Here is a 16,722-nt window from a genome sequence, read left to right as displayed (position 1 = left end):
TTCCAACCCGCTTTACAATCCACTTGACATACAGTGTTAGAGCAAGCGATTCTTTCTTCCCTAAATGGGCTCCATAATGCGTACGGATTTTCTTCCAAGCCACAATTATCCTCTTCAATTTTTTTGGATCCGACCCCTTCTCAAAATAGACCGTCTCCACTACCAAATGATTCGCCGGTTTGTCTTTCAAGGTATACCCCAATTGACGCAAAGATACCACGGGATTGTAATTGATGCAACCTCTAGTACCAACCAAAGGAACATTGTCGAACTCACCGCACCCGACTATCACCTCGGAAACATTGATCCGGTACTTTTGCCATTGAATATCATATGAAGTAAGCGACATAATCCTGTGGGTTCACTTGAGTGTCTCCCTTGTCTTCACAAAAGGTCCTTTGCTTGGCAACAGAGAGAGGAACCAGATGAACAACAATTGAAGGCAACAAGTGATAGCACCGCCACTTTTCTCATATCGGGAATGAACGACATAATAGGTATCAGCCAACAATGTAGGAATAGGATTCTTTCCTATGAAGATGTGTACCGGGGCCGAGTCTACAAAATTGGGAACATTCGGGAACATCACAATCCCGTAAATAGCCACAGCAAGCAATGCATTGTACGCGTTCCAATTCTTTTTCTCAAATTCTTCTTTAGCTTTTCTCACTAAGAATTTCAAAGAGAACCCCGAGACACCTCCACTCGACTTCCAATCATCAGATACTTCTTTTATGCTCAAATAAAGAGCAGCAGCGATCGACTTGAAATTCACTTCTTTAGGAACGTCGATGAATGGCACTTCGTCTTTTATCTTGAGATTTAGAATGATAGAGTACTCTTCCAATGTCGGAGCCAACTGGTAATCCTGGAACGTGAAACACCTCATCTCAGGATGATAGAATTGCATCAAAGTTTGCAAAGCAGGAGTATCAACCACGGTTTCCAACAAAGTCAAAATATTCCCATAATTGTCTGTGAAATTCTTCAAGCAGAAAGCGGTCATTAACAAACTCAAACCCTCCAAGGCGGTCAACGGCTCTCGGAAGAAACTGTAGGTGTGCGTATGTCTCTTTGCTTCTTTGACAGTATCAACGGGAATGTCCATCTTTAACTTGAGTGAACTCTTGAATATCCCTGAAAAATATGACATGCAAATGCTTGTTATACACAATTTTATATATATTTTTTTGCATTTCTTTTGGAAATAAATATGCTATGATGCAAAGTGGTGGGACTTAGTGCCGCCCACCGGGCATTCTGGACTGCCTGTAACACACATATTACAAAGCCAAAGGTTCGGCCCCAAATGGTATACCACACGGAACACGGAATGTCAATCCACGGAACCAAAGCCCATAGTCAATAACACACTGGAATAGAACACAGATTACCTCTCGAACAAGAACCATAGTACCACACGAACAGGAACCAATAGTACACTCGAATGAGAACAACGGTAACCCACGAACGAGAACAGCGGTAACCCACGAACGAGGATAGCGGTAACCCACGAACGAGAACAGCGGTAACCCACAAACGAGAACAGCGGTAACCCATGAACAAGAACAGCGGTAACTGACGAACGAGAACAGCGGTCACCAACAATGTACCTGTTATACGATCATTGATTCCCGCCCCACTCACGGGTAAAATCTAGGCCAGGGTAAGGTCATGAAACGCAGTATACGGTCCGCCCGAAGGTAAGCATCATCACAGTGCGGATGCGGATGACGATAATACCTCCGTTTGAAACCACTACTCTGCTCGTGGTCACATAATCCATCCCGACACATACACCTCGAGACAAACCATGCTCCCACTCTATCCTAGGGTTCCTATGGTTCACACATAGCCTGGGTATTGGGCCTTTTACCTCTTGTAACACCCACCCAACAAACAGAGATCCAGACAGTCCAGAATATGATGCAGAAAAGTAAAAGCGCACATAGAATGCAATGCAAACAGGTAAATATGCAAAGCAGTAAAGCACCCAAAGATAAACACACAAGCGCTAGGATCGACTCACTAGGTCCGGACCCGCAATAGGTCGAGACGTCCCCAACAGAGTCGCCAGCTGTCGCTACCGCGAAGTTTAACAGAGTCGCCACTAACATATTTATCCTGAAAAAGGAAGGGGATGCCAGCAAACCACAACAAAACAACGGTCTCACGACCAGAGAAAAAGAATAAGGGAGTCGGTTACGCGAGGGGAAGGTATTAGCACCCCACGCGCCCATCGTACTCGATGGTATCCACGCCTGTGTCTAAAACTATGGGTGTGTAACAAATCTACGCTAATCTAGACTAAAATGCATGCAAAATGTAGGGAAAAGAAAGAGTTATACTCGCACGGGCCCTACCCCGCTGCATACGTATCCGTTTTGCGGAATCAGAGGTACCGTAGCTCGGCTAACTAATTTTTGTTTTTTTTGTGTTTTTTAGGTGAACAAGTTACATTCACACTCCGCTGCTCGACCTTTGGAGACTTAGGCTTGGGAATGGAGCGGAAATAACAAGATCTTAAGAAAAGAAAATCAAAGAGTGTGGTTTGTGTTTTAAAAGATACATGAGGAAAACCTAAACTAAGAGGGAAAGCTTGCTACCTAATGTTATCATACAAAGGGTACAAGTCTAAACTAAACTATCAACCTACGAGGAAAAGGGGAAGCACACAATAATATCACACAAACGAGCTCCGCTCGTAAAGCAAACAAAACCAACGGCACTGGCCGAGTGGTAGAAAAGCGGTCCCGCCATAGCCGAGGGGAGCAGCTCAACCCAAGTCAACCAATCATTAGACCTCGCGAAAATGATCGGGGCATAGACAAGAGGAGCGGATCCCTCTCAGCAACCAAGCCGTCACGGATCGTAAAGGAAAACGGTGCGTGCGTACACCGAGCATCAACGTCGAACGACGCGAGCTATAGGAAAGGCGGGGGTCCGGCTACATGAAACCTTTTCCTGACATACTCGATAACAAGATCTTATGTAGGTTCGGAAGCGAGCAACGCGTAGCGTGCGCATACCAAACGGACTCGATGAGACTAGGCGGGGGTTGATTACTAACCCTTACCGCGTGCCTTCCATGAGGACTTAACGGAGTGCCATATAGGACTTATTACACCGTGACTCCCTGCCGCAAAGCACAAATGTAAACACACCAACAAAAACAGAGCCTCTTTCGAGGGCTTGGCTAGATGAATGTCTAGGTCCTACTTCTCATGTTAAAGGATGATGCGAGAAAGCGATGAAATGCGAGAGAAATAAAATGAAACGGAATCAATACCAAACGGATGATGATCCGTAAACTAAAGCGATGAGAGCGAGTAAACTAGGATCCCACGAGCAAGCTAGCAAAGCAAAAGCAAATAGTCAGCACACCGATTAGCCATGAAAGCACACAAAGGTCGACATGCGCGTTGAGCATAATCACAATATACCTGCAAGAGGAACAAGCAAACCAAACAAGCAGACATAAAGTAATAGAGACGTGTCTCCCAGATGAGAACATGAAAGGAGTGAATGAAATCGTGTTCCACAAATAATGCGGAACACTCGCATAACAAGCATCGATCGGTGACCGTCCAAAAGCCTTGCACACTAGCACACAAGTTAGAGATAACAAACATCGCAATCGGAATTGCGTTATTGCATTATAAGCTAAGATAAAATGAACAATTAACGCACACATAAAATGGACAACAAATGTAAAGGGGAAAACAAACATGAATAACCTACAATCAATCAATATCAATCATATCATGAGATAGCACGTTTCACAAGCTTTCCAACGATATAAAGAACATGCAAATCGGAGTTACGAGTAAAAAGTTACGAAAGATTAGAGTTAGAGAAGAAAGGGACCAAAAACAAGTAAGGGAACCGGTTCCCCTATATGGGAACCCGGGTTCCAGCACAAAAACACACACAGGAACCGGTTCCCCCAAACCGGGAACCGGGTTCCAGGGCACTCTGCCCAAATCACGAACCAGCAAAACATAACAGGAACCGGTTCCCCCAAACTGGGAACTGGGTTCCAGGGCATTCTGCCCAGTTCCAAAACGCTTTAGATTGAGCGGGAACCGGTTCCTCCATTTTGGGAACCGAGTTCCACTGTAGGAAAACCAAATTTTATCATTTTTGAAAGCTTGGGAACCATCCCCGCTCAATCTAAACCGATAGCGATTTGCAAGCAACATGCACATTATCAAATCACAACCAAAACACAATGAAACACTCATGGAGGCAAGGCACAATATCAAAGCACCAATTGATTACACAAGAAATTATGCAAACCGAATATCAATGTGAAGCATGCCATTTGCAATGAACGACCAAACACTAAACACCAAAGCGACAAAGTCAAACATATATCAAATTCAACGTTTAAGCACAAGTGTAACATCTTGATGAAGAATAGTCATGAGCCCTAAGTCCATTAGGCCAAACAAGCACAAGCCGAGCAAAGTGCGACACATCAAGCCAAACCACGATTCAAACATCATCATCAACAAATACATAAATGCAACAATAGTGATGAGCATTAAATCATGCAATGTTAATCAAGCTACAACACTATCTCAAGTAATGATTTAAGCATCAACCAAAACAAATATCAAGTAAGAAAATTCAACACATGCATTGGCACAAACACCTTGAGTGCGACACAAGCTACAAGTATTAACACCAAAGATTGCATCAACATGACACCAACGACACGAAATAACACATGTGAGAATGATCAATTATAGCGCATATACTCAAGTCATCACCTAAGCATCAAACTAGGCAATTATCAAGCAAAAATTCGACACACGCATTCATACAAACACCTTGAGTGCGACACAAGTCATCTATATGAATGTTAACAATTAAGCGCACGAAATCACCGACGAAACATGGATCCAAACACGAATATTGCAATTCGTCATCAACGGACATCAATTACATGCAATGAACGTCAAATCTAACCACAATTCACATGAACACGACTAATTCGAGCAAAAAAAGAACAAATTCACCGATCAATCATCATCAATCATCCATTAATCAAGAACAAAAGGTAGATCTAGATTCGAATTCACATAATAATCAACAATTAAGCACTTAATTCCAGATCCGAATGCTTACCGGGTGAATATCTACACCGAAGCGCGAACACGAACACGATACGAACGCGAACACGACACGAATGCGACACGAAAACGAAATCCAAGAGGAGAAGAGAGAGAGGCGCGCGATCTCTTAGATGAAGAGGAGAGAAGCTTCGATCCGATCTTCACTTTTTAGTCCATGTTGTTCTTGAATCTTGAAGAAAATTGATGAGTTTTGATGAAAGTTTTATGTGATTTGTAGTTTTGATTCAAGAGAATTGAGAGAGAATTGAGAGAAAGTGTTTTTGAATTGTTGGGTGAAGTGAAATTGTGAGAGTCCCCCCTTTGACTTGTGAAGAGCAAAATGTTTATATATTGTCAACGCGAAATGTCCAAATTGCCCTCGGTGCGTCTTACTTTAGCTCGTTTTTAAGGAAACTCGGTTCGGCTCTGAATTCCGGAACGAAACCAATGCCACTGTGAAGATGACCAAATTTGTGACTCATCGCCGCGAGAATCACCTCAATCCGATCAACGATGAAGAAAATACGCCCAAATCATCTGGCGCGACTGTGCAGAATTTTGTGAGTACCGATCAAAGAACTCGATAAAACCCTATCTTCGGCTCAGAATCTGAACAGGCATGTGTGACGAAGAATCGAAGCTAATGAAATTTCCAAGAAAATGCCGCCAGAATGGACTTCATACGATACAAATCGAAGGAGTTATGAATTTTTGAACTCGGTGCGACATACTCGAAAACACACTTTTTACCGAAACAATGCGACGATCCTTAAAATTATGGGATTTTTCCGTGCATAATTGGCCTTCGGTCCGAACATATGAAATCTTGGTAATGATGGTACGGAGCTCCAGTTAAATTTTCAAGCGAATCCGACGAGCGAATTGTGAGATATGAATTTTCTGAGATCCGAAACCCTACATTCAGCACTGTTTTTCACTACGAAACCTCAAGTAATTTGCAAATCTGACAACCTTCCTCAAAGAATTGACTTCCGAGCCGAACACGAAAGTTATAGATATCGTCGAAACGGTTGGGGCCCACGCGGGAACTTAGCTCATATCTGTTGCACCCCAAAATTTGCCCTCTTTCTCTGTGCTATAAGTTATGGATGACGTTTATTTCGTCGTTCGAAAATAAAAATAATAATAATAAAGAGTTTCTATTGTTTTGAAATTGTTAAGTCAAAAGGTTTATGCTCCGAGTTACGAGGACTAAGTCATGATGCGAGGAATGATGATGATAGACTCATATTGTGATCTCTATTGATCTCTATTATTGGTTGTTGGTTTTGCAAGTAGATTTGGATTTGAGTTGAGGAGCAAAGTTAAATTCATTCAATTTTCATTCATTCCATGTGTCATTGGTTTGCGAAGGAGATTGAAATTCGAATTGAGAATCCATGTAAAAATCGAGTTTCAATTATGTCCATTATTCAAGATGAATCTCCATTTGTAAAGTTCATTCAAATTTCTATCTTGATTCATTACAAGTTTCATTCAAATTGCTATCTTGATTCATTACAAGTTTCTTTTAAGGTTCATTACAAATTCATGAAGGTTTGTATCATTCATTAAAAAAATATACACCAAGGCCCATTCATTACCAAAGGGAGATCCATATTACAAATCCATATTACAGATCCATTACAAAAATTACAAAAAAAAGGGGATAGGCTTTCATGCCTCATCAACAAACTTCTGCATAACACCTCACGCTATCAACTTACTGCAAATACAAATCAGACCCTGCATAACTCTGCATCAGAAATAAACCAAACCGTGGCGTCAAAACCGATTCCATATCGCAAACTCTACCTGCATCTAAATTCAAACCGAACCTGCAGCATATCATGGGAAAAATTAAACCAAAGGCGGCCATTCAGAAAACCGGTTTTGCAAGAGGACCGAAAATGGATCAGAGAAATTCATGAGGGGAAGAAAACCAAGAAAACCAAAAAAAAAGAAGATGATAACCGAAGGGGTAACAGAAACGAAAAACCTTCAATCTCTCTGTCCATTCTTCCTCCATGGACTCTCCTTCATTTCAATCTTCATTCAGCTTTTTCTTCAATAACCATAAACGATCCTTAAACCTTGATTCACTCTTCAACCTTCTCCAGAATCTTCCTTCAATTACCTTCAAAGAAATAACAGAAAAAATAACAAGAAACCGTAACAAACTTTCCAGAAAAATCGATAACGAAAAACAATCTGTAACAAACTTTCGGAAAAGAGATTCAACTCACCGATTCAATCTTCTCTCAACTCATTCGACCTTCACCTTCTCTCAATTCAGATCCTCCAACGTTCAAAACCGCAGCAATTTCCATTTCTGTGTCCTCCTTCATCATCAATCAATCTTCACCGCATCTACAATCATCATCTTCTTCAATCTTCACCGAATTCACCTCCATCTTCATCGATTCAATCTCTACTTTTCATCCAATTTCAATCTTCAACTCAGCGTAGTCCACAGCTTCGATCTCCATCCACGCTTCAACATCATCTATGCAACTGTTCATCATCATCATCACCTTCGCAAATGCTCTACTCTACGAACCACAACAACTCAGAAAACGAGATCGAAGAGGAACGAGAGAATCTGAGCGAGGACGTGTTGAAATCGAAGAGAGCTTAACCGGAGAGATGAGATCCGTTTGTTTTGTTCTTGTTCACGGTTGTGCTCCGAGAGTTGATCGGAGAAGAACTTCGTCGCCGCCGTTTGCAATTTCGTGAAAAGAATAGAGGAAATCGGAGAGTTTGAGAAGCGAGATGGGTGAGCAGGACGTCGGAGGATTGGAGTTTCGTTGTTTTTGTTTACGGCGGAGGGAAGAGGAACTCGCCGGAGAAGAAGAAGCTTCTCCCGGCGCCGCCGTTCGTTTATGTGAGAGGAGGGGAAGCTGAGTTCTCCTAAGTCTGATGTACACGTAAACTTGAACCCTAATTCCTTTCCTATTTTCACTTTAACACTAATTTGGATTAATTGATAATAATATGCTATTAGATGATTTGTGAATCTATGTTAATTGATTAATTTGACTGTTAATTGAATCATTAACTTGAAATGATATAAAAAAATCTGAATAATGTGTTGGATCAAAACATTGGGCCTTGCATTCACGAATTTGCCATCATACCCTACCATGAGCCCATGCACCCCTACCTTGCTTGCATAGTAAAATCATTTTGGGCCATCAATATGTGGGCCTGCGCCCTAGCTACTTTTACACTCTGAGTTCAACAATAAACCCCCTGGATCCATTGTTAATTCATATTAGATTTTGTTCTTTTCAACTAGTTTGTTGTCCATTATTTTTTAGTATAGAAAATGCATGAAAACATTTATTTTGTTAGATTTTTAGATGATAGAAATGCCTTGAAAAACAATTTGTTAGTTTCTTAACATCATAATATGAATAAAAACATGTTTTTTTTCTTGTTAGAAATAATTTTGTTTTCTATATTTGTTTTAGATGATAAAAAAAGATAATCAAAAACATGTATTTTTCTTGTTAGAATTTAATTGCTTTTTTACATAGTTTTGTTCTTATTCTTTGATAAAACGCCATAAAAACAATTTTCTCTTTTTAGATTTTGTTTTAGAATTTACTTAGAATTTAATTTCTATTATTTTCTATGTCGGGTGCATGCCTCCTTGTTATTACTGATTTGGGTGTTGAGATGTGCGAGGTACTTCGAGAGAGCCTTTGATTGCGATTTGACTTGCTTCGTGTTCCACTTTACTTGTGGGATACGAGTTCGCTTCCGGTGCGATTGATTTGCGTCGTGTTCCACTTTATTTGTGGGACACGAACCTATTCCCGATGCGATTCACCTGATCTCTCATTCATTGAGATGTATATTCCTGTATCTTCTGGCTTGTGTTTCTCTTGCAGGTTGCTTGTGTGGTTGTGTTTGATACGCACCACATAGCGGTTGTGATTTATTTTCACACCGCATCGCTTTGACGCTTATGCTGGACTCCTGGCTTTGATGGATGTTAGATTACGTGAAGTTTCTTCTCTGCTTACGCTTGCTAGCTCATTGCGGATTTGCTATCCGTTCGGTATTGTCTCCCGTTTCCTTTTAGTTCTCTTGCACTTTATCGCTTTCTAGCATCATCCTATAACATGAGAAGTAGGACCTAGACATGCATCTGGCAAAGCCCTCGAAAGAGGCTCTGTTTTTGTTGGTGTGTTTATATTTGTGCTTTGCGGCAGGGAGTCACGGTGTAATAAGTCCTATATGGCACTCCGTTAAGTCCTCATGGAAGGCACGCAGAAAGGGTTAGCAATCAACCCCCGCCTAGTCTCATCGAGTCCGTTCGGTATGCGCACGCTACGCGTCGCTTGCTTCCGAACCAGCACAAGATCTTGTTATCGAGTATGTCAGGAAAAGGGTTCATGCAGCCGGACCCCCGCCTTTCCTATAGCTCGCGTTGTTCGACGTTGATGCTCGGTGTACACACGCACCGTTTTCCTTTACGATCCGTGACGGCTTGGTTGCTGAGAGGGGTCCGCCCTCTTGTCTATGGCCCGATCATTTTCACGAGGTCTAATGCTTGGTTGACTTGGGTTGAGCTGCTCCCCTTGGCTATGGCGGGACCGCTTTTCTACCATTCGGTCAGTACCGTTGGTTTTGTTTGCTTTACGAGCGGATGCTCGTTTGTGTGCTATACTTGTGTGCTTTCCCTTTTTCCCCCGTAGGTTGATTAGTTTAGTTTAGACTGATACCCTTTGTATGATAACATTAGGTAGCAAGCTTTCCCCCCTTAGCTTAGGTCTTCCTCATGCATCTTTTAAAACACAAACCACACTCTTTGATTTTCTTTTCTTAAGAGCTTGTTATTTCCGCTCCATTCCCAGCGTAAGTCTCCAAAGGTCGAGCAGCGGAGTGCGAATGTAACTCGTTCACCTAAAAAACACAAAACAAACAAAAACTAGTTAGCCGAGCTACGGTAGCTCTGATTCTGCAAAACAGATACGTAGGCAGCGGGGTAGGGCCCGTGCGAGCACAATCCTTTCTTTTCCCTACATTCTGCATTCATTTTAGTCCAGATTAGCGTAGATTTGTTACACACCCATAGATTTAGACACATGCGTGGATACCATCGAGTACGATGGGCGTGAGGGGTGCTCATACCTTCCCCTCGCGTAACCGACTCCCTTACCCTTTTTCTCTGGTCGTGAGACCGTTGTTTTGTTTTGTGGTTTGCTGGCATTCCCTTCCTTTTCAGGATAAATATGTTAGTGGCGATTCTGTTAATTTTCGCGGTAGCGACAATATCACCTTCCAAATAGGACTTGTGAATTTTCTCATATTTCCACTGTTTGAACCATATTTCACCCTATACCTTCTTAAACCCATGAAAACTCTTTATTATTTTTCTTTATTTTTTGGATGACGAAATAAACGTCATTAATAACTTATAGCTCAAATAAAGAGGGCAAATTCACATAAATGTCTTCGATAGCGATTTGCGAGCTCAGGGGAGCGGAATACTTCACTATAAAGTCATACTTGCCACTTGGTTCTCCCAGCGTATCCCAGACTTCTTTTGGACTAGGTGGATTAGGTGGACTTTGGTATTGCTTAGAAATGGAACCTGTGATGCTTATGTCATCTTCGAACTGATCATCCCATCCAGTTGGGACGATGTCTTCAATGGCAATCAAAGAACTCTAAGGAGCAGTGTACTTCACTAGAAAGTCGTACTTGCCGCTGGGTTCTCCCAAAGTATCCCAAACCTCTTCGGGAATGGGTGGAACTTCATTTGGATGTTGCTTAGTAATATGGTTTGAGATCACTTTGTCGTCTTCAATAGCATTTACTCCTTGGCTGATGAAATGGGACATTAATCCTCCAGAATGAAGATTTTGATCATTCTTCTGAGTTCCATTAGCATAGCCTAGACCTAGCTTATCGAACTTGTAAGGCACATCAAGGATTTATCCCCATACTGTGCAACCACCCTCTTCGATCACAGTCTTAGCATCTTTGAGAGAAGCCATTGTTGGAATTATTCTTGTAGCAGGAGTAGCAGAAATATGTTTGGCAGTAGAGACAGCCGGAGGGACCACCTAAAAAGCTTGGCAGGGGGTCTCGATGAATTCACCATCCATCTCAACATACTTGGAGTTACTCAGGTGGCTAACCACATATTCTTCTTCACCATGAACCGTGACGACCTTGCCTTTTATAGGATATTTTAACTTCTGATGCAGGGTAGAAGTTACAGCGCTTGCCCCATGTATCCAAGGGTGTCCTAGTAAACAGGAGTACGCTGGATGAATTTCCATCACGTAAAAGGTAGAATCAAAGATCTGAGATCCTACTCTGATTGGGAGCTTAACTTCTCCGTATACTGTTCTTGTTAACTCGTCGAAGGCTCTTACCACAACATCGCTTGGTTGTAACACAACTCCTTCGAAGTCAAGTTTTTCCAGTACTACTTTTGGTAGTACATTTAACGAGGAACCATTGTCTACCAGCACATGAGACAAAGTGGTGTCGTTACACTCAATAGAGATGTGCAGGGCTTTATTGTGATTTTTCCCAGCAGGGGTTAAATCAGCATCAGAGAAACCGAGACCGTTATCCACTGTTAGACTGGCAACACAATTTTTAAATTGGTCGACTGAAATCTCTTGTGGTACGTGTACAGCTTTTAAGAATTTCATCAGGGCCTTGGCATGAGCTTCTGAATACCTTAGCAGAGATAACATTGAAATCTTTGAAGCAGTGTGCCCCAGTTATTCAACAATATTGTAATCACTTTTGCAGATGATTTTCAATATCTCTTCCATTTCTTGCCTCGAAGGATCTTCTATAGTGACTTCAGAAGGTACTTAAACTGGTTCAATTAATGGCTTTTTGCCTCGAGCATTGACATCTTGATTAGGAACTGGGACCTGGACTGGAGTAGTAGTAACATTTGGAGAAATTTCTGGCGAAAAGATTCTTCCACTTCTTGTAATCTTACTAGTCCCCACAATATTATCAACAGCTGGATTAGTAACATTCACGGCCTCCTCAGTCGAGGTGTCTTGTTTAACTCCATGGACATAAACATTCGCGCCATAACTCCACGGAACAGCTTTGTCTGAGGAATATGGAAATGGAGCCGGATTGGTGATGATTACAGATGCTACTCTGGGTGCAGCAGAAATCTTGAAGGGAGCCTTGGTAGGGATTTTCAATGGTATGTTAGAAACCACTGAGACGTCCTCTATCTTCATCCCATTTGAAAAACGTTCGCACAAATTATCTATAGAAGGGAGTTTCTCAAACATAATGATACGACGATCCATCCACTTTTGAATTCCTCTTTTCAGGTTTTCACAACCATTGGGTAGGTGTGCACAATAATAGCAATCGAGGTCACATCCTGGAAATAAACCAGCTTGTATTAGCTTTCTTTTGATTTCAAGGAGCGGAGTTGACAGTTCCCTCACATCATAGATATAAACAGTGTCCATGATAGCATTAACGGTCTTGTCGTGTTTTGGCATAGGCGCAGTGATGACTTTTGGAGTCTCTGGAGGATCGAATTCGATTTCCCCAACATCTATCATGTCTTGGATCTTATTTTTCAAAGCCCAACAGTGATCTGCGTCATGTCCTGGACAATTGGAATGGTATGCACATGTTGCGTCGGGGCGATAACTAGGAGAGGAAGTGTTCACATTCTTCGGAGGGTCTTCCAATGTAATCAGATTTGCCTTTAACAAGTGCTGGAATGCTTGAGAGATTGGCATATTGATTTTGGTGAAATTTCTTCTCGGTGCATCTGGTCGACGCGTATACTTCGGCGGTTGATCTTTTTGAGGTGCAGATGCAGAGATCAGAACAACCCCTACAGATTGGTGATGCTCACTTTTCTGACTGTGCACTGTATTGACTTCATTTCTCCCACTGATGGGCCTCTTTGTAGTACCAGAGGAGGAGCCTACTTGAATTTTTCCGCTTTGAATGCCACTTTCGACACGCTCTCCAGTTAATATCAGGTCAGTGAAACCTGACGACGAGCTTCCCAGCAAGTGACTGTAAAAAGGGCCAGTTAAAGTGCCCATGTACATGTCGACCAGCTCGCGATCAGATAAGGATGGTTGAACCCTTCCAGCTAGATCTCTCCATTTTTGTGCATACTCTTTGAAACTTTCTTTTGGTGCCATGGTCATGCCCCGTAGTTGAGTACGGGTTGGTGCAAGGTCAGCGTTGTATTGATACTGTTTGTAGAAAGCAGCAGCCAGATCTTCCCAGGTGTGAACTTTTGCACTTTCCAGTTGGTAGTACCACTCGAGTTGTGTACCCGACAGACTTTCCTGGAAGAAATGAATCCACAATTTTTTATCCGCCGTATGAGGTTGTATCTTTCTCACATAGGACCTTAGATGCAGCTTTGGGCAAGAGACTCCATCATACTTTGCAAAGACAGGAACTTTAAACTTTGGAGGGATAACAACATCTGAGACGAGTCCAAGATCGTCAAAGTCTAAACCAGGTATTTTCTGTATCTCCATAGCTTTCATGCGTTCTTCCAACTGCTGGTATTTGCTATCACCATGTTCATCTTCGGAATGATAATCTTCTTTGTCAGATGAAAGAGAGGGTTTGGCGGAACCCTAGTTGCTGTGATTATCTTCTTGATCACCTTCACCGACTTCTTCAGGGATTGGCGCCTTTTTGGGCATCCTGGCCAGGACTCTGACTTTCCTCACGAGGTGGCTTAAACCTACAGATCCCTTAGGCTTATTTTTCTTCTTGATCATCAGGGCTTTCAGTTCCTCTTGCCCCTTTGCTAGCTCCAGAATTGCTATCTGAACTTGGGCGTTCTGTGCTTCGAGATTCTTGATGCTTGTTTCGGAATCCATCCCTTCAAACTGAAATAAACAGCGAGAGGATGAGAAACCTATTATGTGAACCTGTTATGCGATGTTTATGAATGAAATGCATATGCAATGTTTTCAAGGATCTTAGAATTTAGATTCGTTTAAACAAAATAGAAACAAACATTTATTAGTCAAACATTTTGTTTCTTTTTTCTTTTCTTTTTTTTTCTTTGCCTCTTCCGGGCTTACAAGTGTCATACCCCAAATTTGTCCTACCCTATTCATGTGGCTTATGGTTCATGTGCATACATTACTTAGGTCATAACTCATATTCATGCATCCATATCATTGGTATTATTCAAAAAAAAGAGCTCTATTGCAAAGAAGTTTGATCAGAGAACAAGGAAGACTGAGGTATAATCATATGGTTCTATGTTCATTGAAGTCCTCCTGGATTGGGGTGTCTCTCTGCTTCAAATCAGGGCATTGATTGAAGAGTGCAAGCTTGCAAATCATCTGGTTCGTTAAATCAGGGTTTCTTTGACCAAAGTCAACCAGTTGACTTTCTGGTCAACATTTAATCAGGAATGGCTTCTATGTGTGAAAGGGCTTCTCATACTGGATATGCGGATGTGTTTGTTTGACTGGATTCGATTGGAAGAGGTTTAATCGGGAATTTCATCAATAGTCGGAAAAATCGGAACAGTTGACTTTTGGGTCAGAATCAGAGGAATTATTCAAATATTGACTTTTGGTGGAAAATCGGGCAAGAAAAGTCAAAGAATGGATAAAATCGGGAGTTTGACAAAAAGCTGCCAAAAATAGAAAAAATGACAAAAAAGGCAATTTTCAACACTTAGAAAATTCTTGGGTGTTTCGAATCTTGTTGGGCAGTCCACTTCAGCATTGAATTACACGTGGCAAACGACATTTTTCGGAGAAATTTCCAACATCAAAGTTCTTCCTCTCATAGAGGAGAACAACTTTGTAGTTGGACACTTTTTTATTTGAAGCTTGTAGGAAGAGTTGAAGTGGTGTAGAGTTTCTGAAAACTCATTTAAATCAAGGCACAATCCAGGTCACAAGGCAGGTCATGACCCGGCATTTTAACAAACACGTGGCGTGCCAAATCTCCAGCCATTTCTAGAGCTCTACAGAAGTGCTATGAATTCAAACTTGGTATCAATCTCTTCCTTGCCATCTCCTCTATCCATTGAAACAAGAATTGGGACAATTGGACAAATATTGAGTGAGATACAAGCCTTCAAAGTGGTGCCCCAACCCTGACCAAACTCTGCAGACAGCCATGACACAGAATTCTGGGCACGCAACGCATTTCAGCAAACACGTGGCGGGCCAAATGTCAAGGCCTCTTTCTCCCTCCACAAGTCTCTATCTTAAACAAGCCCAGTTCTAAACTATTCTTTGCCATGTCCTCTATCCAATGAGACCAGTATCACTGATTTTGGACATGTATTGATCGAGATAGAGAGGCTCAAAGTACCACCCTCGCAGAGTCACAATTTGGCCATACGCACGGGACTGCATGCTGCTGGGCGTGTGCAGTGATGGTTGCATGACTTCAAGGCCATTTTTCTCATATTTCTAAGCCTTATCTTGAGATATTTTCAACACCAATCTTGTTCTATCCCATGCCCTCTTTGATATGACACCATTCTTGCATCATTTGACCACCCATGGCTTGAGATATAAGTGTCTAAAGTGAGCACCATAGCATGAAGAAAAGAGCAATTGCAACATACAACACAAGTTAGAGTCCCACATTGAAAAAATGAAAAAAGGTGATGGTGCAAGTCCCACATTGGAGAAATGGAAAAGGTGTGTTGCAAACTACATTTTTCAAGTCCCACATTCAAGAATCCAAATCACAATCCAATCATTGGCAATATAAATAGAAGCACATACATTCACATAAAGAAGAAAAAAAAAGAAGAGAGGAACAACTTGAGTCTCCCTTGCTTAAGGGTGCCACTTGAAACGTTCAAACTCTCTCTCCCTCTCTCTCTCCCTCTCTCTCTCTCTCTCCCCCTTCTCTCTCTCTCTCTACTCTCTCTCTCCTCCCTCACCAAACTAGGTAATAAAAATAGTTTTTTTTATTCTCTTTGATTGATTAATTGTTTTTTTCTAGATAAAAAAACAACAAAAATAATTTTCCTACCAACTAGTTTTTTTTTTTAAATTTCTTTTAAGTGACTTTTAATTAGCATTTTTGTAGAATTTTAATAAATAGTTTTTCATACAAAAAAAAAACCATAAATAGATAATAGTCTTCTTTATTAATTCAAATTAATTTCTCTATTAAATAAAAAATGAAATTGTTTGTGATTAATTTCCTTTATAGTTTGTGTGATTTTCTAATTGTTTTGTGAATATTTTCCATTGTGAAATGTCTAAAATGCCCTTGGTCCTTGATGTTGGTTTTAATCCATTTAATTGCTTTTTCCTCCCTATTTTTCTTTTAGAATATCCACAACATAGATTTAGAAATTAGAACTAGTTCCCTATTTTCATTTCTTTTTTCTTTTACAACCCTAAAACATCTAAAAATACTTGAATAAACTCCCATAAAAAATACCAAGAAAACGCATAAAAAATGACTAATAAATACTTTGACTAATAAAAAGGGAATGATAGCTTGTAACTTCTCTTGCTTAAGGGATGTTCGAGTGCTTGGAGCTCCCTTGCTTAAGGGTTCCATTCAGGCGTAAGTTCCCAACCTCTAAAAAACACAAACCAAAGAGTAACTCGAG

General features: G+C 41.2%; 1 protein-coding gene across 1 annotated transcript; it reads right to left on the bottom strand.

Annotated features, from left to right (window-relative positions):
• Positions 1-361: 361 nt before the first annotated feature.
• LOC131597831 (uncharacterized) lies at positions 362-1,108 on the bottom strand. Its single transcript, XM_058870495.1, has one exon. The coding sequence runs from the start codon at positions 1,106-1,108 to the stop codon at positions 362-364; it is 747 nt and encodes a 248-aa protein (XP_058726478.1).
• Between the last annotated feature and the right edge of the window lie 15,614 nt (positions 1,109-16,722).

The sequence above is a fragment of the Vicia villosa genome, linkage group LG4, assembly GCF_029867415.1.
Source record: "Vicia villosa cultivar HV-30 ecotype Madison, WI linkage group LG4, Vvil1.0, whole genome shotgun sequence".
Classification (NCBI taxonomy): domain Eukaryota; kingdom Viridiplantae; phylum Streptophyta; class Magnoliopsida; order Fabales; family Fabaceae; genus Vicia; species Vicia villosa.
This window is presented reverse-complemented; position numbering and strand designations above follow the sequence as displayed.